The sequence below is a fragment of the Aquarana catesbeiana genome, linkage group LG01 (genome assembly GCF_042186555.1).
Source record: "Aquarana catesbeiana isolate 2022-GZ linkage group LG01, ASM4218655v1, whole genome shotgun sequence".
NCBI classification, from domain to species: domain Eukaryota; kingdom Metazoa; phylum Chordata; class Amphibia; order Anura; family Ranidae; genus Aquarana; species Aquarana catesbeiana.
In genome coordinates, this window is record NC_133324.1 from 673,090,997 (window position 1) to 673,115,167 (window position 24,171).

The following is a 24,171-nucleotide window of genomic DNA, read 5'->3' on the forward strand; positions in this document are numbered from 1 at the left end:
AAACAGCCAGCCCCCTTCTTCTCACACACAGCTGATAAGCTCTGATTGGCCACTTGTAAAGTTCCCTGTCCTGGAGGCGATTTCAACCTGTGTTGTAAGTTGCCCCAAGTCGTGGTGTGATTCATACTCAAGTCGTGTCCAAGTTGCCTCCCAAAGTCGTGCTGGAAGTCGTGTTGCCTCTGTGTGAATGGGCTCTTAGGGTTTGGCAATAAAACCTGGAAGCTGATTGGTTTCTATGAAGAAGTGAGCCTGATTTTGCACTCTCCAGCTTTAGTAAATAAACCCCACTGTGTGGTTACTAAGATCTATAGCCAGATGTCACAGATCCACAAAGCAGAACATAATTTTGGACGGAGTCTGCTGCTAACCATTACATTTACGGAGCTCAGGCAAACTCATTGACTCATCGCTATAATACCAAATAGGTGGGATTTAAAAGATAGCCGTATAAGAAACATGTATAGTCTTTCTAAGCTCAGTTTTATTAGCACAATCCAGATGTTCACCTTGGGTTACAGATGTCCAGATCATTCACATTTATTCAAGCCAGATGTGGAGAGTAGTTAAAGGAACATAACTATATCTAAACTGTTATATAAATTATAAAGTATGTGGAACAAAGAGCCCCTACATTTTATAAATAAGGGAATCCCAATAATTAGCGCAGGTCCCTGCACCCAATAACTATTTAATTATAGCAAGACATTCAGACATTGATTATGATGTAGACACTTTTGATACTTTTGTCTGCTTGAAATGACCACAAACACTATTGTGCACATCCAGGAGTTTCTACACATATTTAAAATGTATGGTCAAAGAACATTCTCTTTGGAACATTAATTGGTAACCGCAAGGCAGATACATCTTACAATCAGTATTTAACTTAGCACTGACACATTTCTTCTATTTGTTTAGATTGTGGAATTGCCAAGCCTTGTCCTTGTGTCATGTAGCTGCTCCAAATGGTGGCCAGATTCCTTAGCAGCAGCTATGGCTTGTACTTAACCACTTCAGCCCCGGAAGGATTTACCCCCTTAATGACCAGGCCATTTTTTGCGTTACTTTAACCGACAATTGCGCGGGCGTGTGAGGCTGTACCCAAATAAATGATGTCCTTTCTTTCCCATAAATAGAGCTTACTTTTGGTGGTATTTTATCACCTCTGCTGTTTTTTATTTTTTACTTTCTGCTATAACACATATCCAAAAAAAATATATAAAAAACAAATTTATTCATCAATTTAGGCTAATATGTATTCTGCTACATATTTTTGATAAAAGCGTATATTGATTGGTTTGCGCAAAAGTTATAGTGTCTACAAAATAGGGGATAGATTTATGCCATTTTTATTTTTTTTATTTTTTTTCACTAGTAGTGGCGTGATCAGCGATTTTTTTTTTTTGTGGGACTGCGACATTGCGGCGGACAGATCGGACACTTTTGACACTTTTTTGGGACCAGTGACATTATTACAGTGATCAGAGCTAAAAATAGCCACTGATTACTGTATAAATGACACTGGCATGGAAGGGGTTAACACTAGGGGGCGATCAGGGGGTTAAGTGTGTCCTAGGGAGATGTTTCTCACTGTGCGGGGAGTGGACTGACTGGGATTAGAGAGAGACTGCTGTTCCTGATCACTAGGAACAGACGATTTCTCTCTTCTCCCCTGACAGAACGGGCATCTGCTTTGTTTACACTGGCAGTTACCCATTCTGGCTCTCTGTGGAGCAATCGCGGGTGGCCGGCGGACATCGTGGCCGCCGGCCATGCGCATCGGCTCCAACGACGTGGGCGCATGCCTGCTATAGCTATTACACGAAGCGCCATACTGGTATGTCGATTCACACAATAGAGCCACCCTGCCACAGTATATCTGCGGCGGCTGGTCGGCAAGTGGTTAAAGTATAAAAAAACTTAACATATAGCAGTATTTTAGATAATTTTGGTTGAAATAGTTTTCTTTTTTCAGGCTATTTTTTCTAATATTTTTCTATTAGTAGAGCTGTAGATTTCCACTTTTTGCTTGAAAGCCTTTTTAAATGGTATTTGTTTGTTGTACTAATTTGTTAATGGTGTAGTCATTTTGTTTTACTGTTTTTGCGTAAAACTGAATTATCCAGAAATGTTATTTCATGCTTAATTTTTTATTTTTTTTTAGAATCAGTTTCCCTGGCAAGTTGCAATTAAAGATGGGACCAAGGTTAACTGTGGTGGAATTTACATTGGTGGCTGCTGGGTACTGACAGCTGCCCATTGTGTCAGGTATAAACATGTTCTCTAGATTATTGAAGTAACTGTATTACATAGCAAGAGACATCTTATCTTATTACTGTATCTTATCCTTACTGCCCTATTCACACTTGGCGATTTGCAATCACGTGCAGAATCACCATAATTCTGCAGAAAATTCCAAGTAGTGGTAAAATTGCAGTAAAATACACAAAACATGTTTGGGTGCCATTTATTCTGAAAGGCACCCCAAACACAGTACGTGTTGGGTCCTTTTTATGAAATAATACAGAACAGGTCTCCTGGTTAGTTCCGACATTATCCTCTATTAAAAACAAATATGATTATCATCATTATTATTACTATAAAAAATTATAAATTATAAATATTATTCCACATGTAATTCTTGGCAGACTTGCTCATTTTCCCAACCTGGCTAAGCAAATGGCCAGTTGCTGTTAAGGCCTGGCTCACACTATTGTGGCTCTGTAATCCGCATTTGCATGGGCACAGAAGCCCATTCATTTGAATAGGTTGCTGGGCTCTTGTTTCATGCAGAAAAAGGGTTCCCGTACCATTTTCAAAACCCAGTGGCCTGGAAATGGCATGGTGCTTTTTCATCATAAGATTTCCCAGCGGTTCCCACACCAGCAAACACGCTGCGTTTTTAGATGCGAGAGGGTGCCATTAAAAATAAATGGTAGCCCAGCGTGTGTTGGCTGTAGGTGGTTGCTGGTGCGGTAACGGGTACGATTCCCGCACCTGCAACCACCCGCAATAGTGTGAACCTGGCCTAAAAGGTAATGTGAAATATTATGAACAAATATTCTGTATTTTTTAGGAAATTAAATAATACAACTAAGTTGTCATCTCCCAAGGTAGATAACAAGTATTTTATTGGAAATGCTTGTTATTGTTCACAAAAATTTAGCAATTTGTCAGATCCACAACCAGGGGTGGCCCATCCATTAGGGCGCACGGGCGCTGCCCCCCCCCGTCCATCGCCACCTCCCCTATCCATGCGTTCGGCCCCTTTCAGGACACCCACGCATGGATTCAAATGCAGAGGGGCTGTTTTTTTGAAGTACAGATTAGAGCCAGAGGCTCTAATAGGTTTCAATATAGGGTGGGCTCGCGTTGCAGAGAGTGTGCTCCGAGCCCACCCAGATGTGTTACAACAGCGAATCAATATAACTCCTCTTCCCGGCCTGGCCCCGATTGGCTGAAAGGACAGGCGATCCTATTGGATGCCTAGGAGGAGGAGAGGAGTAGTTGGAAGCCGTCATAGAGGAGAGGACTCAGAGCCAAGCCACTGCACCACGCTACCTGCCACGCGCCATGATGGGGTAAGTGCCGGACCGACCGGCAAACTGTAGGGGGGGGGGTGCCGCTCGGGGGGATGGGTGGTTGTTTGCCCCCCCCCAAAAAAAAAAAAAACGCCAGCCGTCACTGTCCACAACAGTTTCCAGCAGACATGTAGTATGAGGGCACCTCTAAACAAATTATCCAAATTATATTCAGTCAGGTAGAACCTCACCTTACACAGTTGTTTATTTTTTTTAAAGTCCAATTCCAGATTATTTTAGCCCTTTACACGCACACAGACACACAAAACCACCACCCTGCAGTCTGACCTGACACCAACAGTGGGATCTTCCACTATAATTCCAAAAGCTCAATTTCACCTCACTGATTTGAGATTACTAAAATCCATATTCTGATGCGCTGATATAGGTTACTGTACTACACTTTGTACGTTGCTGTTTGCCTTACTGATTAATCGTAATTGTATTTGAATAATGCTAATATTCTTCCTATAACACCTACATTTTTAGGGCAGACCAGCCGCACAAGTATCGTGTAATCATTGAGCTCCTAGATCGTCTGTCTCTATCTGAGAATGTGGATTCTTTCCCAGTGAAAACTGTGAAAGTGCACGAGAATTATAACTCTGGAACCTATGAAAATGATATTGCTCTGCTGGAGGTTGTCAACATTTACAAGGAGGCAGCTTGTATGCAGGTGGACAATAATCTAGTGCCTGCATGTGTTCCTTGGTCAACTCATCTGTTCAAGGCAGGGGACACTTGCGTAGTTTCAGGATGGGGCAGAGAAGAAGGTATATGGAGTTCATATTATTTTTATTTTTGCAGTGTACATAGTAATATAAAAATAGATCTGATAACAATGTCAGATCATTTGTGACTATACAGCAATTGAATTTCTTAGGTCATCTTCTAATACTCTAATTATTTTACAGAGAGATCAGTTTTAAAGTGAATTTGTCCAAAAGCTGCTCCAGGTATAGAGTACATTCTTACATCTGTTTGCACATAAGGGCCCTTTCACACAGACTTTCCAATCAGGCCTGCCTCTGTTTTTCAGGCGGACTTGATCAGAAGCTCCATACAGCCCTATAGATAGGCGGATATAAACAGAATTGTGTCCATTTACACCCTCCTACCTTTGAGTCCGTCTAGGTTCTTCCAAACCTAAATGTGACAGATCCTGATGTAAACAGACAACCAAGTCTGTTTACATCAACCCGAACATAGAGTTCAGCGGGTCCATCTGTGTCTAGCGGACACAAACTTAATAGGACCGGGGTTCTGTCAAAATAGCCAAGTCATTGAGATCTCCAATTACATCACTTCCGGTTACTGTAAACCATCTGTAATTGAAGATTTCGACAAATTGCTGTTTTGACAAAATACCGGAAACCGTGTACACTCCGGTACACAATATTACGAGCGGACATTATCCGCTCCGATGCAAACCAACAAAATGGACACCTATGAGACTGCGACAACTTTTTTCTCCTTACACGCTGTTCTGGCAAAAATGCTAAATCTTTGTGTACCGGAGCATACACGGTTGCTGGTGTTGTGTCAAAACTGAAAATCTCCAATTACTGATGGTTTACAGTAACTGGAAGTGATGTGATTGGAGATCTCGATAAATTGACAGAACACCTAATAAAAAAAGTGACATGCAGTACAGCGTGCTGAGCTCACGAATCCCCAGCTGATCAGAGCCGACACCGCTCTGTGTGAATGAGGATTTACTGTGACAGCATCCCAAACCCTACTGTCATAGCCAAACACTGGGCCATTCTGACAAGCAAAGCTACAACACTTCATGATAGCAACAAAGAATGCTCTTTCTACCTTTTGCACATTGTAATTGGCCAGTGAGGCAGCCCATCATACTGATAGTCCAACAATAATGTATGGGGGCACAGCATAGCAGCAACCTTTAGCCCTGGTTCCAGAACGTAAGGAATCGCATGACAAGTAAAATAACATGACCTTCTATGGAGGCCATTCACATATATGCAGTGTGATTCCGATGCATTTTTGAAAAGGGTCCAGTGCGAGTTTGTAGAGGTGCAGTGTGATTTTTACCTCCATAGACTTGAATGGTAACCGCATGCAAAACACTTATCTGACCAAAGATTCCAGTATATTTTCTACAAGTCTGTGTTGCTTTTTGCCTTCCCTGGAAGAGAGAGAGAAAAAAATCGCAGCTGTATCCAAATCGCATGAAAAACATATTGGAATCACCTCTGAACCACATCAACTCGCATTGATGAAATCGCACTGCAAAACGGATTTAACTCGCACTGCATCAATGTGAACCTAGGCTTAAGCCACCTGGAAGTAATAACTTATTTACCTACCTAAATAATGTTTAAATTGTGTTTTAAAGTTGTTCTAAAGTCATAATGATTTTTATCTTAAAGGAGAAGTACAGCCAAAGCTCCTTTGGCTGCACTTCTCCTATGGATCACAGGAGTGCAGTTCGTTTTGCACTCCTATGACCCGTTTTCAGCAGAGAGTGAGCTGAAGTCTGCCATCAGCTGACGTCACAGAAGTTGGTCCAGGCTCGGCGTCATCACGACCATGGAGTTGGGATCCGCCAGACCCTGGACGGACACCCGACACCTGGCTCAGCCTCTTAGCGATCTGCTGAGAGGCTGAGCCAGCTACTCCCACCCCCTCCACAGCTCAGCGCTCCAGTGAGCATGGAGGGAGCAGACCAAAGAGCTGTGGCTGACAGTCACCAGCTCTCTGCTGATGGAGCTGTGTGAACCGAGTGATCGACAGTATTCGATCGCTCGGTTCTCAGTTTTAGAGGTGCCTGGGGACAGATGCAGCATCGGACCGATGCTGAATCCACCTAGGTAAGTATGTCTCTAAAGAAAAAAAAACAAAAAAACATACTTCTCTTTTAATGCATTATATGCAATAAGATAAAAAGCCTTCTGTGTGCAGCATCCCCCCCCAGCCCCCCCTAATACTTACCCGAGCCCATCTCGATCCAGCGATGTTGCAGAAGTGTCTCGGCTGCCCGGGACTGTCCCTCCTCATTGGTTGAGACAGCAGTGCGGCACCATTGGCTCCCTCTGCTGTCAATCAAAGTCAGTGAGCCAGTGAGGAGAGAGAGGGGGCAGGGCCGAACCAAGGCTCCATGTCTGAATTGACACACACAGCAGCAGCTCGGCTTGGGTGCCCCCATAGCAAACTGCTTGCTGTGGGGGCACTTGGCAGGGGGGAGGGTCCATAAATGCCAAAGAGGGACCCAAAAAGAGGAGGATCTGGGCTGCTCTGTGCAAAAAAAAAAATGACTTTAGTATCACTTTAAGGATATATTATATATAAGCTTTTATTTGATACACTGTTTTAATTAATACCTTTGCTAGCAAAATGAATTTTAAAAAATTTCAGTATTTAAAAGAAATGCACTTGCCTCCTTTTTAAAACTGTATTTCGTACCTGGAAACAATAATCTACAGACTGTGGATACCTAGTGGTTAACTAGATAAGACATAGCTGCAACAAAAAAATGCCAGAACTGCAGAGGAGAGTCTAAAAGCAACCAATTGCCCACTCTGAATTGGTATACCTAAATTTGACCTCTAGGAGTGTAGAGCAAATTGTTGTCCTGTTCTACTGGCAGTTTCCTTGTAGCTCTATAGGAACAGAGTAGGTGAAGTATACAGTGTACACTATTCCACAAATGACAATAAGCAGGGCATGCAGGGGCAGCGGGAATGAGAACCTTGTTGAAAGAAACTGGCAGGCAGTGTGACAACTTTGCGTTACACATGGAGATGCACTATTAACTATCAGTATGACAATGACTGGACAGCTATGGTAGCTGCTGCCCCTGGTGGCTGTGGTGATAAGGAATTTGACTTACTTTCTTTTTCTTTGTAGGTTTTACTAAAGTATTTCATCTAAAGTGGGGACATATTAGGCTGATGAATAACTGTACTTCAATCTACAAAGAACGATTTCTTAATGGAATGGAATGTGCAGGTAGGAGTTTTATAAATTTTGACAATAGTGTCAGCATACACTAAGCAATACAACATACAGCGGGTAAAATAAGTATTGAACGCGTCACCATTTTTTTAGGTAAATATATCTAAGGGTCCTTTCACACGGGCATTCCGTATGTCTGTTTTTCCTCCATCCATTGCCAGTTGAAAAACAGACAGTTAGTCTATGGGCTAGTGGACGTTAGCAGATGATCATCCGCTGACATCCGCCTCCGTTAAGTTCTGTTTTTTTGGAGACGGAAGGAAACCCTATTTTCAGTTTTTAAGTTCAGTTAAGTGCTATCCATACATACATGCAGCTTCTACATATAAGGACTAGGTATGCTGCAAAAATATCTAATTTTTGTTTTTGGTTTGGATATGCTTTATCATGCTGCATGCTTCTGGTCAAACCAGGGGATTAGCATGAAAGCCAAGCAACTCAACTACAAATGGTGGTCACTAAAGTCAGGTTATGTCTTTTTTTCCTGACTGTTTTTCTTTAAAAACTGAGATTTGAGATTTGTCACAGTTTTTTCACTTTTTTTGGTTTCAAAGTATTGTTATCCTGCTCCTGAATCTTAAGATACATAAGATTATTGTTTTTTTCTTAATTCACAGCCCCCCCCCCCACTTTGAGGAATAAATAATTTCATTATGTTCAGAGACAAGGACGTTTTTTACTGTTACCTTAATTGTAATGTCCATGATGGTTATTCCTTCTTTTTGTTTTAGGGACACATGATGGATCCATAGATGCCTGCAAAGGTGACTCAGGAGGTCCCCTAGTTTGCTATGATGTTAATAATGTGGCCTATGTTTGGGGTGTTGTAAGTTGGGGTGAGAACTGTGGAGTGGCAGGTTTCCCTGGAGTATACTCAAAGGTTGCATACTACTTTGAGTGGATAGTCCGGCATGTTGGACGAGCTCTCATCTCTAAATATAATATCTGATTTATCCATATTGTACAATGTGCAGATGACTTACCAGCATTTTGGAAATATATTATGCTTTTTTCAACTACTGCTTTATAATTGTACCTTTTTATGTAGTACAATAAAGTTTTCCTATTTCCTTAGTATTTTCTGAATGTTTTTCTACAGTGTCATAAACATGGTTTTGTACACAGATTGGTTGTCCTGACAGTGTCCTTCACAGTTGTCCTTCGTGAGAGCAGTACACAATCTTTTGGTTCAGCACACATCACCATCAGTGGCGGCTGGTGTTTTTGTCTTTTGGGGTGGCCGCAAACAGCCACCCTCCCCTGGTCGGCAGCAACACCCCCCTCCGGAGGACAATCGAGCCATCAAAGCCCCACACTTGCCCCATCTAGGAAGTGGGCGGGGAGCTTTATTTCTTCCTCCTCCTGTGAATCACGGCGGCTTCCGCCGTGCATCTCCCTCCTCCTAGGCATCCAATAGGATCGCCTGTCCTTTCAGCCAATCGAGAAATGGGTAGCAGACCCGCGCTTCCTGATTGGCGGAGGGGCGATTCAGTGTTAGAAAAGTGAATATTTATTTGCTTTTCTAACACACCTGGGTGGGCTCTGAGCGCAATGCTCTGCGCCACGAGCCCACCCTATTTTGAAGCCTATTAGGGCCTAGTAGAGCCTCTGGCTCTAATCAGGTGCTTAAAAAAAAAACACCCACGCCACTGTAATTCATGCGTCTGGCCTCCTGAAAGGGGGCGGATGCATGAAAAGGGGGTGGCAGCGGCGATGGAAAGGGGAGGCGGCACACGTGCGCCCTTAGTGGACGGGGCCGCCCCTGATCACCACTGAGCTACATTTGAATGAGGAATCACTACAAAGGTTTCAAAGTAGCCTAGATATATAACATGGAACAACCTTACACAGGGCAGGATTGTGGGTCATTATGCTTTTATGGCTTAAAACATTTTACTGATCAACAGTTATTGGACTGAAAATCACACCTTTTATAGTACCCTTGCAGTAAATAAACATTATTCCAATTCCTTAGAGTTTTGCGACATTATATGCAATGTATAATATCAAAATACTAGTGGTGAGTCCCTTTGGTGTCTATGGGAGGCAAACAGGTGGGCCATTGTCAAAGAAAGTCACAGGAAACTAGGCACTGCCACGGGGGACATGTGCCAATGCTTTTTTTTTCTCAAATACCATACAGCACGAATAAGGTCCCTTTAATGCCACCTTGAGGGCAGCATGGAAAAAAACACAGTCCTTGTCTGTACATAGGGTACAGACAATTTTTTTCAATCAAGAATTAAGAGACTGCACATGGAAAAACAGTGTAAAATTGGTTAGCAGCAGGAAAGTTTTGATGGGTAAGACCAGGTCAAAATTTACTAGAGACACAGGGCAGAGGCAGCTGTTTCTGGATGTGAGCCCTTGGTTTCCTCCGGGAGCCCCACTACCCGTTATTGCAGCGGATCCGATTCTCGCCATCTTCTGAGTGAGCCATCAGGGTCTTTAAGAGGAGGCTGTTTTCTGCCCCGGCATGGATGGCACGGGGGAGAATCCCTGACTCGGCTGTAGAAGTTCGCAGGATTCCCCAGATAACAGCAGGATTCAGCAGGTTAAGCAGGTCAGGGAGCTGGAGCTCTCACCAGAACGCCCTGGCCATGCTCCCGGCAGCTGTTTAACTACAAGATTTAAGAAACCACAGATGATGAAATGAGATGTGTAAAACTGGATAGTGGCAGGACAGTTTTAACAGAAAGACTAGGACAAACTGCTCTAGAGAAACAAAGCACGAGTATGTGTGTTATTACAAGGGTTAAAGTGTTACTAAACCCAGGACCCTGCATTCACTATATCTGGTCTCCTACAATACACAGAACATGGACATGCAATCGTTTTAGTAAATATAAACTGCTAAATATCTTTTTTCATCAGCAGTTATAGCAGTCTTGTGACTTGTATTCGGTGTCTGCTTAACCACTTCAGCCCCGGAAGGTTTTACCCCCTTCCTGACCAGAGCACTTTTTACAATTCGGCACTGCGTCGCTTTAACTGCTAATTGCGCGGTCATGCAATGCTGTACCCAAACGAAATTTGCGTCCTTTTCTTCCCACAAATAGAGCTTTCTTTTGATGGTATTTGATCACCTCTGCCGTTTTTATTTTTTGCGCTATACACGGAAAAAGACCGAAAATTTTGAAAAAAAATGATATTTTCTACTTTTTGTTCTAAAAAAAATCCAATAAACTCAATTTTAGTCATACATTTAGGCCAAAATGTATTCGGCCACATGTCTTTGGTAGAAAAAATGTCAATAAGTGTATATTTATTGGTTTGCGCAAAAGTTATAGCGCCTACAAACTAGGGTACATTTTCTGGAATTTACACAGCCTTTAATTTATGACTGCCTATGTCGTTTCTTGAGGTGCTAAAATGGCAGGGCAGTACAAAACCCCCACAAATGACCCCATTTTGGAAAGTAGACACCCCAAGGAATTTGCTGAGAGGCATGTTGAGCCCATTGAATATTCATTTTTTTTGTCCCAAGTGATTGAATAATGACAAAAAAAAAAAAAATTACAAAAAGTTGTCACTAAATGATATATTGCTCACACAGGCCATGGGCATATGTGGAATTGCACCCCAAAATACATTTAGCTGCTTCTCCTGAGTATTTGGATACCACATGTGTGGGACTTTTTGGGAGCCTAGCCGCGTACGGGGCCCCCGAAAACCAATCACTGCCTTCAGGATTTCTAAGGGCGTACATTTTTGATTTTACTCCTCACTACCTATCACAGTTTTGAAGGCCATAAAATGCCCAGATGGCATAAAACCCCCCCAAATGACCCCATTTTGGAAAGTAGACACCCCAAGCTATTTGCTTTGAGGCATGTTGAGTCCATGGAATGTTTTATATTTTGACACAAGTTGCGGGAAAGTGACAAATTTTTTTTTTTTTTTTTGCACAAAGTTGTCACTAAATGATATATTGCTCACACAGGCCATGGGCATATGTGGAATTGCACCCCAAAATACATTTAGCTGCTTCTCCTGAGTACGGGGATACCACATGTGTGGGACTTTTTGGGAGCCTAGCCGCGTACGGGGCCCCGAAAACCAATCAGTGCCTTCAGGATTTCTAAGGGCGTACATTTTTGATTTTACTCCTCACTACCTATCACAGTTTCGGAGGCCAAGGAATGCCCAGGTGGCACAAACCCCCCCCAAATGACCCCATTTTGGAAAGTAGACACCCCAAGCTATTTGCTGAGAGGCATGGTGAGTATTTTGCAGCTCTCATTTGTTTTTGAAAATAAAGTAAGACGAGAAAAAAAAATTTTTTTTTCTTTTTTCAATTTTCAAAACTTTGTGACAAAAAGTGAGGTCTGCAAAATACTCACTATACCTCTCATCAAATAGCTTGGGGTGTCTACTTTCCAAAATGGGGTCATTTGGGGGGTTTTTTTGCCACCTGGGCATTCCATGGCCTCCGAGACTGTGATAGGCAGTGAAGAGTGAAATCAAAAATTTACGGCCTTAGAAAGCCTGAAGGCGGTGCTTGGTTTTCGGGGTCCCGTACGCGGCTAGGCTCCCAAAAAGTCTCACACATGTGGTATCCCCGTACTCAGGAGAAGCAGCAGAATGTATTTTGGGGTGTAATTTCACATATTCCCATGGCATGTTTGAGCAATATATCATTTTGTGACAACTTTGCGCAAAAAAAAATAAAAAAAATAAAAAATTGTCTCTTTCCCGCAACTTGTGTCACAATATAAAATATTCCATGGACTCGACATGCCTCTCAGCAAATAGCTTGGGGTGTCTACTTTCCAAAATGGGGTCATTTGGGGGGGTTTTGAACTGTCCTGGCATTTTATGCACAACATCTAGAAGCTTATGTCACACATCACACACTCTTCTAACCACTTGAAGACAAAGCCCTTTCTGACACTTTTTGATTACATAAAAAAATAATTTTTTTTTGCAAGAAAATTACTTTGAACCCCCAAACATTATATATTTTTTTAAAGCAAATGCCCTACAGATTAAAATGGTGGGTGTTTCATTTTTTTTTTTCACACAGTATTTGCGCAGCGATTTTTCAAACGCATTTTTTGGGGAAAAAACACACTTTTTTAAATTTTAATGCACTAAAACACACTATATTGCCCAAATGTTTGATGAAATAAAAAAGATGATCTTAGGCCGAGTACATGGATACCAAACATGACATGCTTTAAAATTGCACACAAACGTGCAGTGGCGACAAACTAAATACATTTTTAAAAGCCTTTAAAAGCCTTTACAGGTTACCACTTTAGATTTACAGAGGAGGTCTACTGCTAAAATTACTGCCCTCGATCTGACGTTCGCGGTGATACCTCACATGCATGGTGCAATTGCTGTTTACATTTGACGCCAGACCGACGCTTGCGTTCGCCTTAGCGCGAGAGCAGGGGGGACAGGGGTGCTTTTTTTTTTTTTTTTTTTTTTTTTCTTTATTATTATTATTTTTTTATCTTATTTTTAAACTGTTCCTTTCATTTTTTTTTTTTTTAAATCATTTTTATTGTTATCTCAGGGAATGTAAATATCCCCTATCATAGCAATAGGTGGTGACAGGTACTCTTTTTTGCAAAAATTGGGGTCTATTAGACCCTAGATTTCTCCTCTGCCCTCAAAGCATCTGACCACACCAAGATCGGTGTGATAAAATGCTTTCCCAATTTCCCAATGGCGCTGTTTACATCCGGCGAAATCTAAGTCATAAAATGCTCGTAGCTTCCGGTTTCTTAGGCCATAGAGATGTTTGGAGCCACTCTGGTCTCTGATCAGCTCTATGGTCAGCTGGCTGAATCACCGGCTGCATTCTCAGGTTCCCTGTTGAGACAGGAGAGCCAGAGAAAAACACGGAAGACGTTGGGGGGGGGGGCATTCCCTCCCACTGCTTGTAAAAGCAGTCTAGAGGCTAATTAGCTGCTAGGATTGCTTTTACATGAAAGCCAATCGCTGGCTGAAAAGAATGATACCAAGATGATACCTAAACCTGCAGGCATCATTCTGGTATAACCACTCAAAGTCGTGAATGGCGTACCTGAAGACAAAAAAATGGTTAACAATAAAGCACAGTAAACGGTAAGGTATAAAAAATTGCATATCTGAAAAGCAAACATGATAAAACATAACAACAATAAAACATTGCAGAATAGAATACAGTAAAAAAGAGCAGAACAATAGAGAGAGAATAGAGAGAGAGAACAATAAAACAACAACTATTTTTTTTTTATTTTATATTTTTGTTTGTGTTTTTTTTTTTTTTTTACACTTTTTTTTGTAACTAACTTTTATAACTGTAACCGGTTCCAGGTTCGGGTCTCTCAAAATGCGATGGCATCTTGGGAGACCCTGTGAAAGTGTGCCTAGTCTGTGCAGTGCTGTACCCTACGCTAATACACAACTAGTGAATGGTAGCGTTCAAAACATTCACCAATGCAAAGACCAGGATTGTCAGGACAGGAGGGACAATAATAGAGGGTGTCACGCCTATATCCGCGCTTGCTGCAGACACGACATCTTTTTTGGGGGGGTTCGTTGGGTAGGGGTACTCGGGAGGACATAAAGAAAATGCCTCTCATGCAGCCGACTGCATTTGGTTGGGGATGTGAATGGGGGAAGTACGGGCGCTGCAGAAGTGGTGGGTTCCCAATTAGGATTGGCGAATGCAGCAGGAAGGGCACTATGGGCACGACGGGCCTGTGTTTGTCTTTTTGGTGGCAGCGGGACACTACTTGTGCTTGCCACCTCACCAGCTTGAACTGCATTTATGGGACTCGCCATGTCACCAAGTGTTACTGCAGTGCTGGTTTGACTACGACCGGGGTGTACTAGGCTGCTGGTGCTTGCCAGTTCACCAAAACGCTACCAAAAAAACTGTTAGCGATCGCAGGGATCAGGCCTGACTCTGCGAACGCTGCAGTTATGCGTTTAGTGTTTTGTAAGTGACAGTGATCGATCGATACTGCACTTGGGTGGGCTGGGCTGGTCTGGGCCGGGCGGAGGGGCAAAACGCAGGTGCTAGCAGGTATCTGGGCTGATCCCGCTAACACTGCGTTTGTGGGAACCCTAAACTGCTGGGGACGCTAGTATAGATCTGATCAGATCAGATATTGATCTGATCAGATACTATACCACTAAGGGAGCTGTACGGTGCGTGCGTGGGTGTTAGCGGTACTGGCGCTAACCTGATGCTGCCTGGGGCTGGTGCTTGCCAGTTCACCAAAACGCTACCAAAAAAACTGTTAGCGATCGCAGGGATCAGGCCTGACTCTGCGAACGCTGCAGTTATGCGTTTAGTGTTTTGTAAGTGTCAGTGATCGATCGATACTGCACTTGGGCTGGGCCGGGCGGAGGGGAAGAACGCAGGTGCTAGCGGGTATCTGTGCTGATCCCGCTAACACTGTGTTTTTGGGAACCCTAAACTGCTGGGGACACTAGTATAGATCTGATCGGATCAGATATTGATCCGTAAAGATACTATACCACTAAGGGAGGCGTATGCTGCGTGCGTGGGTGTTAGCGGTACTGGCGCTAATCTGACGCTGCCTGGGGCGACGCATATCACCGCCGGGCGATCAGGGGGCTAAACCTTTATTAGGTAATAAACGGCGGGTCCCCTGACACTATAAAAAATAAACGAACTAACCAGCGTCACCCGTAACGGTTATACGGTGATCAGTGGTGAAAGGGTTAACTAGGGGGCAATCAAGGGGTTAAAACATTTATTAGATAGTATATGGGGGTCCCTGTCGCTATAAAACGCTGACGGTGAACCTCAATATTTACGTTCCTAACTAGCGTCACCAGCGACACTAATACAGCGATCAGAAAAATGATCGCTTAGTGACACTGGTGACAGGGGGTGATCAAGGGGTTAAAACTTTATTAGGGGGGGTTAGGGGGGTATCCTAGACCTAAAGGGGGGTAATATTCACTGCCCTAACACTGTAACTGTCACAAACTGACACCATGCAGTAATCAGAAAAAAAAAAAAAAATACTGCTTGCTGTCAGTTTGTGACGGGGGGGGGGGGGGGGTGATTGGGGGGGGATCGGGGGTGTAAAGTATGCCTGGCATGTTCTACTGTGTGTGTGTGTGTGTTGTGCACTTACATGTCTTCTCTCCTCGGCGCTGGACGGAAACTGCCGAGCCGAGGAGAGATGACATCACATCCTCTGCCTGTGTGAAACTACACACAGGCAGGGGAGGATTCCGATTGGCTGGGAGCGATCGCGAGGGGGGGGCCACGATCGGATGGTCTTCCCCTCGCCTCCCGACGCTCCCAGTCAAATGCCGACCGCCGCTGGCACCGGGGGGGGGGTCCGATCGGACCCCCCGTCCGCGGGAGGCAGATCACGTACAGGTACGTGATTCTGCCTGCCCGTGCCATTCTGCCGACGTATATATACGTTAGGCGGTCGGCAAGTGGTTAAGCTTGTAGGAGGAGTTTTCATTCTCCCCTGACCCTCCGCCTGGGCAGCACTGATTGGCCCTGTGCTGATCACATGCACTCTCCCAAGAAAAAGAAAACTCTCTAGCAATACACACCAAACTGAGCATGTGCAGCCTGCCTCCTAATGCTCTGTTCTATCAAGCGATGGGTTGGAGTCAGTTAAAGAAGAGGAGGACCAGAGAAGACAGGATCACACAGCCTTTATACACAATGCAGAGGATTAACCCCTTAGGTTCCACAGTGAGCATAACAAGCATGCTTTACTGCATAAACAGACTGATTTTACTGTTGTGGGTTTAGTAAAACTTTAAGGAACTGCAGTTGATAAAGCAGCATAAACTTAACCAGAGAAAATACAGTTTTATTATTGGAGAATAGTCCTTACCAGTCTTTTGCCTAACTTTTATCTTTACTATGTAAAGAGGATATGTTGAAGGTGAATGATATAATGAGAGGTGATTTAGGTACACACTGTTTTTGCACTTATTTGCTGCAAACAAAATGCAGCTCCAAAGTACAGATGATTATCAGCAAGTGAATTCTGAGCTTTACTTACCCCAAAACTGCCAAAAAAAGGATCTACCAACATAAAAAAAAAAAATAATAATAAATAAAAGAAAAACAAAAGAAATTATAACTGCAAAATACCACTAACTATTTAGTGGGGTTTTTTTTCAGAAAAGTCTCTATTAACCACTTTCCGCCCGTATAACATACTTATATAGCGTCAATGTGGCATTGCTCGGCCATATCACGTACCTAGTATGTGATCCGACACTTCCGGGTCTGAGGCACGCAATAATACACAGCGGGAGCTGATCTGCGTGTACCGCGGACTCAATATCTGCCAGCACCCGCCGGTCATCCAGCACAGAGGCAGAATGGCGGTCTGCCTATGTAAACAAGGCAGATCGCCATTCTGTCAGTAGGAAAGGCATGGATCCTGTGTGCCTGCTAAGCAGGGACATGGATCCATGCTTTCACCTAGTAAAAGCACCTCCCACAGTAAACTAAAAGACTGGTCAGGCATACAGTTAACCCTTTGATCGCCCCTGATGTTTAACCTCTTGCCAGCCAGTGTCCTTAGTACAGTGACAGTGCATGTTTTTAGCACTGATCACTGTTTATAGCACAGAAAATAAAGACCATAGAGGTGATCAAATACCACCAAAAGAAAGCACTATTTGTGGGAAAAAAGGACATAAATTTTATTTGGGTACAACGTCGCATGACTGCACAATTGTCAGTTAAATTAACCCCTTTAGATCGGCGCTATAGCTGAATGACGGCTACAGCGCTGATCTACTTTGCCGGGAGGCCGTCAATAGACGTCCTCCCCTTTGCACGCTCGATCCAGGCCCCTTACCACGTGATCAGCTGTCAGCCAATGACAGCTGATCATGTGATGTAAACAGAAGATCTAACAGCGCGAGGAGAAAAAAAAGCTGATCACCGGCTTCTGTTGAAGAGGAAGAGGCACAGTCGCCTCATCTGTGCCCACCAGTGCCAGGAATTAGTGCCCACCAGTACATAACAGTTCCAGCAATCAGTGCCACCTATCAATGCCCATCAGTGCCACCTAGCAGTGCTGCCTATCACTGTCACCTACCAGTGCCGGTCCATCACTGCCACCCATCAGTGCCCATCACTGGCACCCATCAGTGCCATCTATTAGTGCCCATCAGTGCCACCTCTCAGTGCCCACCAATACCACCTATCAGTGCCCACCAGTGCCACCACATAGTGCTTACCAGTGCCACCTCATCAGTGCCCATCAGTGCCGCCTTATCAGTGCCCATCAATGCAGCCTATCGGTGCCCATCAGTGCAGCCTCATCAGCGTACATCAATAAAGGAGAAAAATTACCCATTTGCAAAATGTATTAACAAAATATAAAACGGTTTTGTATTTTTTTTTGTTTTTGGTCTTTTTTAATTGCTTTAGCAAAAAATAAAAAACCCAGAGGTGATCAAATACCACCAAAAGAAAGCTCTATTTGTGGGAACAAAATGATAAAAATTTCATTTGGGCATAGTGTTGTATGACCGCGCAATTGACGTTCAAAGTGTGACAGTGCTAAAAGCTGAAAATTGGTCTGGACAGGAGGGGGGTTTAGGTGCCCAGTAGGCAAGTGGTTAACATAGTGCCGTATCGCAAAAAATGCCCTGGTCATAAAGGGGGGTAAATCTTTCGGAGGTCAAGTGGTTAATAACAATTAATTTTCAGGTACACCTTACTAGCACCGGGTTGGACCCCCTTTTGCCTTCAGAACTGCCTTAATTCTTCATGGCATAGATTCAACAAGGTGTTGGAAACATTCCTCAGAGATTTTGGTCCATATTGACATGATGGCATCACACAGTTGCTGCAGATTTGTCCGCTGCACATCCATGATGCAAATCTCCTGTTCCACCACATCCCAAAGGTGCTCTATTGTATTGAGATCTGGTGACTGTGGAGACCATTGGAGTACAGTGATCTCATTGTCATGTTCAAGAAACCAGTGGTGAGATGATTTGATCTTTGTGACATGGTGCATTATCTGCTGGATGTAGACATCAGAAGATGGGTACACTGTAGTCATAAAGGGATGGACATGGTCAGCAACAATACTCAGGTAGGCCGTGGGCCAAGAAAATATCCCCCACACCATTACACCACCACTAGCCTGAACCGTTAATACAAGGCAGGATGGATCCATGCTTTCATGTTGTTTACGAGTGGTTATTTGAGTTTTTGTTGCCTTTCTATCATCTCACACCAGTCTGCCCATTCTCCTCTGACATCAACAAGGCATTTTCATCCACACAACTTTCGCTCACTGGATATTTTCTCTTTTTCTGACCATTCTCTGTAAACCCTAGAGATGGTTGTACATTAAAATCCCAGTAGATCAGCAGTTTTTTTTAAATAAACCAGCCTCTCTGGCACCAACAACCATGCCATGTTCAGTCACCTAAACCCCCTTTCTTCCTCATTCTGGTGCTCTGTTTGAACTTCAGCAAGTAGTCTTCGCCACGTCTATATGCCTAAATGCATTGAGTTGCTGCCCTGTGATTGGCTGATTAGCAAGCTGTGTCACCAAGTAATTGAACAGGTGTACCTAATAAAGTGGCCGGTGAATGTATATCCAGGTATATGTGCACAATTCTACCAGGACTCCTACTGGGCCCTTTGCTGATCATACCTGTGTGTACTATTATTAATCTCTTCTCATATGAAGTTTGTATTATTTCCATACTGGTGTACATCCATATTATTATTATACAGGATTTACAGAGGGTATAGAAAAGAATCCCCCCCCCCCCCTTAAAATAATCACATTTTGTTGCTTTGCAGCCTGAAATGAAGACAGGCACAGTTTTTGTTTTATCCAGCTGTATTTACTAACTAGTTCAACTTATAACATCCAAGTGAAAGATATAACACCATGTCAGAGAAAAATAAAAGAGATTCAAAAAACAGAATCACTGAGTTGGAAAAAGTATCACCCCCTTGTTGTCAGTATTTTGTTGAACCATGTTTTGCTTTAATTACAGCCTTTAGTCGGTTGGAATATATCTCTACTAACTTTGCAAATCCAGACTTTGCAATATTTGCCCACTCTTGTTTGCAGAACTGCTCAAGTTCAGTTAAATTTGATGGTGACCGTTTGTGGACTGCAGTCAAGTCATTCCACAGATTTTCAATGGGGTTTAGCTCTGGGCTCTGATTAAGCCATGTAAGGACATTCACCTTTTTTCTCCTTCAACCATTGTGTGGTCATTTTGTGCTGTGTGCTTTGGGTCATTGTCATGTTGGAAGATAAACCTTCTTTCCATTGACAACTTTCTGGCAACAGAATTTCCTCAAGAATTTGATAGTGTTTTGCCCCATCCATTTTTCCTTCCATCCTGACAAATGCTCCAGTCCCTGTTGCAGAGAAACACACCCATAACAGGATATCACCCCCTCTATGCTTTACTGTAGGAATGGTGGTATTTGGATGGTGAGCTGTTTTGGATTTCTGCCAGACATATTGTTTGGTGTTGAGGACAAATAATTCAATTTGAGTCTCATCTGACCATAACACTTTTTTCTATGTGGCCTCAGAATCTTCAAGGTGTAAGTATTAGGGGACCTGCACACTTTAGGTTTCTTAGCTTCATGCATGAAAGTAAAAAAACCTTCAGGCTCGGTTTACACCTAATGCCAATGCGGCTCCCAGCAGGGGTCCGGTGTGTCCCGTTTCAGCCCGAATTTTCGCCTGAATTTGGACCTGAAACGGACCAAAAGACGCTCAGGGCTCCTGTGCAACTTCACACCGGAGTCGTATCAGCGATATATGAACCGGCTCCATAGAGAGCTGATCACATTCTCCTGCTATTGTGAATTGGATGTGGGGAACCTGCATCCAATTTGCAATAGTGTGAACCCGGCCTCAGCCTTTACAACCACTTTATGGGTTTTTTTTTGGCCCATTTATACTTACCTGGGACCGATGCTGCATCTGTCCCCGGCCGCCTGTACACTGAAAACCGAGCGTTCGAGCATCGCCGATGGTTCGGTTCTCACAGTTGTCAATCAGCATCTCTCCACTCTGCCCCCCCAGCTCATTGGAGCACTAAACTGTAGAGGGGAGGCGAGCGGCCATCTCAGTCTCTCAGGGGGCTCACTGAGAGGCTGAGACAGTCATCAGTCCAGGCACCTGGCAGATCCAGACTTTATTGTCGGGATGACACTGTGACTGGACTGATATCAGTGACGTCAGCGGAGAGCGGACTTCAGAACACTCTCTGCTGAAAATGGGTCACAGGAGTGCAAAACGAATTGTACTCCTGTGACCCAGAGGAGAAGTACAGCCTAATGAGCTCAGGCTGGACTTCTCCTTTAAGAGAATAGAGATAACTTACCTCAGCTTTCACTTTCCAACTAAGGATGGGCTCAGGCGTGTTCGCACACCCCATCGGCACGGCGCTGCGTTAATCACAGGCAGCGAGACATTGTCCCGATGTGCGGCTGCAGAGATCGGGAAATGTCTCACTACCTGTGATTAACGCAGCGCCGTGCCGACTTCCTGGCGGGCTCTGCACGTGGGCTGTGCAAACACACCCGATCCTTATTTCCAACCTACAGAACACAAAACAAGAACCCCACACAGGAAGTGACCTCATTCCTGGGCTAGTCTCCTCTGGGCGGTCCTATGCCTCTTGTACAGGTGAGCGGCTCTCACTTTTGGGCGTGTCTTCCCCTCTGACCGCCCAATCACTCCTAAGCAGTAGGCGGGTGTCCTCATCACTGGGCGTTTCCTCCCCTCTGGCTGCCTTATCGCTTGTGTAGAGGAGAAAGATGAACGCACTCATTTCTGGGCGTGTCTTCCCCTCAAACTGCCCTATCGCTCCTCTACAGGAGTTTTAGACGTGTTCTTTCTTCACTTCTGGGCGTGTCTTTCCCTCAGGCTGACCCTATCGCTCCTCTACAGGCGTGTTCTTCCCTTAGGTATGGGCGTGTCCGCCCTATCACTTGTGTACCTCGGGTCGCCTTGTCATTCTTCCACAGGTAAGCGGCCCTCACTTCTGGGCGTGTCTTCCCCTCAGGCAGCCCAATCCCTCCTGTACAGTAAGCGAGTGACCTCAATGCCTGGGCGTGTCCTCCCCTCAGGCCGCCTTATCGCTCCTCTACAGGAGTCTTACTTATTCTTCCTTCAGTTCTGGGCGTGTCTCCTCCTCAGGCTGACCCTATCGCTCCTCTACAGGCGTGTTCTTCCCTCAGTTATGGGCGTGTCCGCCCTATCCCTTGTGTACCTCGGGTCGCCTTGTCATTCTTGCACAGGTGAGCGGTCCTCACTTCTGGGCGTATCTTCCCCTCAGACAGCTCAATCCCTCCTAGACAGTAAGCGAGTGGCCTAAACCCCTGGGCGTGTCCTCCCCTTAGGCCGCCCTATCACTTGTGTACAGGAGAGGGGTGAGCGCCCACAGGCAGGTGTCACGTAATGATGACGTCATCCTTGGCAGGGCACTCAGGGATTGCTCGGACTGTGTTGCTATGCCCGTGTGCCGTAGCGGAGAGCCCAGCCGGCGGCCGTAAGGATGAGAAGAGGTGTTGGCCTGTGTGTGGAAGGGAGCTCGGTCTAGCAGAACGGATAGTGAGATCGGAGAGGTCAGGAGTGTCGCCTGTCACATGCTTTGTGGCCGGAGAGTTGTGTGGTGAGCAGACAGCTGCCCGGTATACAGACATTCAAGGATGATCCGGATCCTGCTGCTCGCCCTACTCTGCTCCAGCTCTTTAGGATCCAGCCAGCAGCAGCCGGAGACCCCGGACTGGAGGATGACCCTGAAGAGGATCCGGAACGGAGTCCATAAGATTGACATGTACCTGAACGCGGCTCTGGACCTGCTGGGGGGCGAGGACGGACTGTGCCGCTTTAAATGCAGAGATGGTAATGACAGCTGGATAGTGCAAGTCACCTCCTTCCCGTATGGCTGCTGGACTGAGTGTGTGATTGGGGGGGGCTATACTCACACTGATTCCCATCTAGTACCTGGACTGAGTGTGTGATTGGGGGGGCTATACTCACACTGATTCCCATCTAGTACCTGGACTGTGTGTGTGATTGGGGGGGCTATACTCACACTGATTCCCATCTAGTACCTGGACTGAGTGTGTGATTGGGGGGGCTATACTCACACTGATTCCCATCTAGTACCTGGACTGTGTGTGTGATTGGGGGGGCTATACTCACACTGATTCCCATCTAGTACCTGGACTGTGTGTGTGATTGGGGGGCTCTACTCACCTGATTACCATATAGTACCTGGACTGTGTGTGTGATTGGGGGGCTCTACTCACCTGATTACCATATAGTACCTGGACTGTGTGTGTGATTGGGGAGCTCTATTCACCTGATTCCCATATAGTACCTGGGCTGTGTGTGTGATTGGGGGGCTCTACTCACCTGATTCCCATATAGTACCTGGGCTGTGAGTGTGTGATTGGGGGGCTCTACTCACACTGATTCCCATCTAGTACCTGGACTGTGTGTGTGATTGGGGGGCTCTACTCACCTGATTCCCGTATAGTACCTGGACTGTGTGTTTGATTGGGGGGCTCTACTCACCTGATTCCCATATAGTACCTGGACTGTGTGTGTGATTGGGGGGGCTCTACTCACCTGATTCCCATATAGTACCTGGACTGTGTGTGTGATTGGGGGGATCTACTCACACTGATTCCCGTATAGTACCTGGACTGTGTGTGTGATTGGGGGGCTCTACTCACCTGATTCCCGTATAGTAGCTGGGCTGTGTGTTTGATTGGGGGGCTCTACTCACCTGATTCCCATATAGTACCTGGACTGTGTGTGTGATTGGGGGGCTCTACTCACCTGATTCCCATATAGTACCTGGACTGTGTGTGTGATTGGGGGGATCTACTCACACTGATTCCCATATAGTACCTGGACTGTGTGTGTGATTGGGGGGCTCTACTCACCTGATTCCCATATAGTACCTGGACTGTGTGTGTGATTGGGGGGATCTACTCACACTGATTCCCATATAGTACCTGGACTGTGTGATTGGGGGGATCTACTCACACTGATTCCCATATAGTACCTGGGCTGTGTGTGTGATTGGGGGGCTCTACTCACACTGATTACCGTATAGTACCTGGGCTGTGTGTGTGATTGGGGGGGGGGGCTCTACTCACACTGATTGCCATATAGTACCTGGACTGTGTGTGTGATTGAGGGGCTTTGCTCACATTGATTCCCATATAGTACCTTGTGTGTGTGTGTGTGATGGGGGGGCTCTATTCACACTGATTCACATATAGTACCTGGGCTGTGTGTGTGATTGAGGGGCTCTACTCACACTGAGGCACAGTTCCCTCTTAGGGGCCTTTCACACGCATACATTTTTACCTTGCAACAAAAATGTTTCCCTTTAACCGCTTCAGCGTGGTTGGAAGGGGGTAAATCCCAGAAGGATTTTATCCCCTTCCTGACCAGAGCACTTTTTGCGATTTGGCACTGCGTCGCGTTAACTGACAATTGTACGACGTTGCACCCAAACAAAATTTTCATCCTTTTTTTCCCCACAAATAGAGCTTTCTTTTGGAGGTATTTGATCACCTCTGCGATTTTTGTTTACAAGGGCATCTCCCCGTTCTGCCGCTCCG

At 44.9% G+C, this 24,171-nt stretch overlaps 2 protein-coding genes across 2 annotated transcripts in view; both read left to right on the forward strand.

Moving 5' to 3' along the window:
* CFI (complement factor I) overlaps window positions 1-8,639 on the forward strand; it is a 74,864-nt gene extending 66,225 nt beyond the window's left edge. Inside the window, exons 12-15 of the mRNA XM_073602482.1 lie at window positions 2,165-2,268; window positions 4,071-4,354; window positions 7,455-7,556; window positions 8,294-8,639. Of these exons, the coding sequence (XP_073458583.1) occupies window positions 2,165-2,268; window positions 4,071-4,354; window positions 7,455-7,556; window positions 8,294-8,511 (708 nt within the window). The 3' untranslated portion in view covers window positions 8,512-8,639. The remainder of the gene's footprint in view (window positions 1-2,164; window positions 2,269-4,070; window positions 4,355-7,454; window positions 7,557-8,293) is intronic.
* A 13,196-nt stretch (window positions 8,640-21,835) lies between these two features.
* The window catches only part of PLA2G12A (phospholipase A2 group XIIA), a 46,101-nt gene continuing 43,765 nt past the window's right edge, over window positions 21,836-24,171 (forward strand). The window contains exon 1 of the mRNA XM_073602495.1: window positions 21,836-22,432. Coding sequence (XP_073458596.1) covers window positions 22,237-22,432 — 196 coding nt within the window. The 5' untranslated portion in view covers window positions 21,836-22,236. The remainder of the gene's footprint in view (window positions 22,433-24,171) is intronic.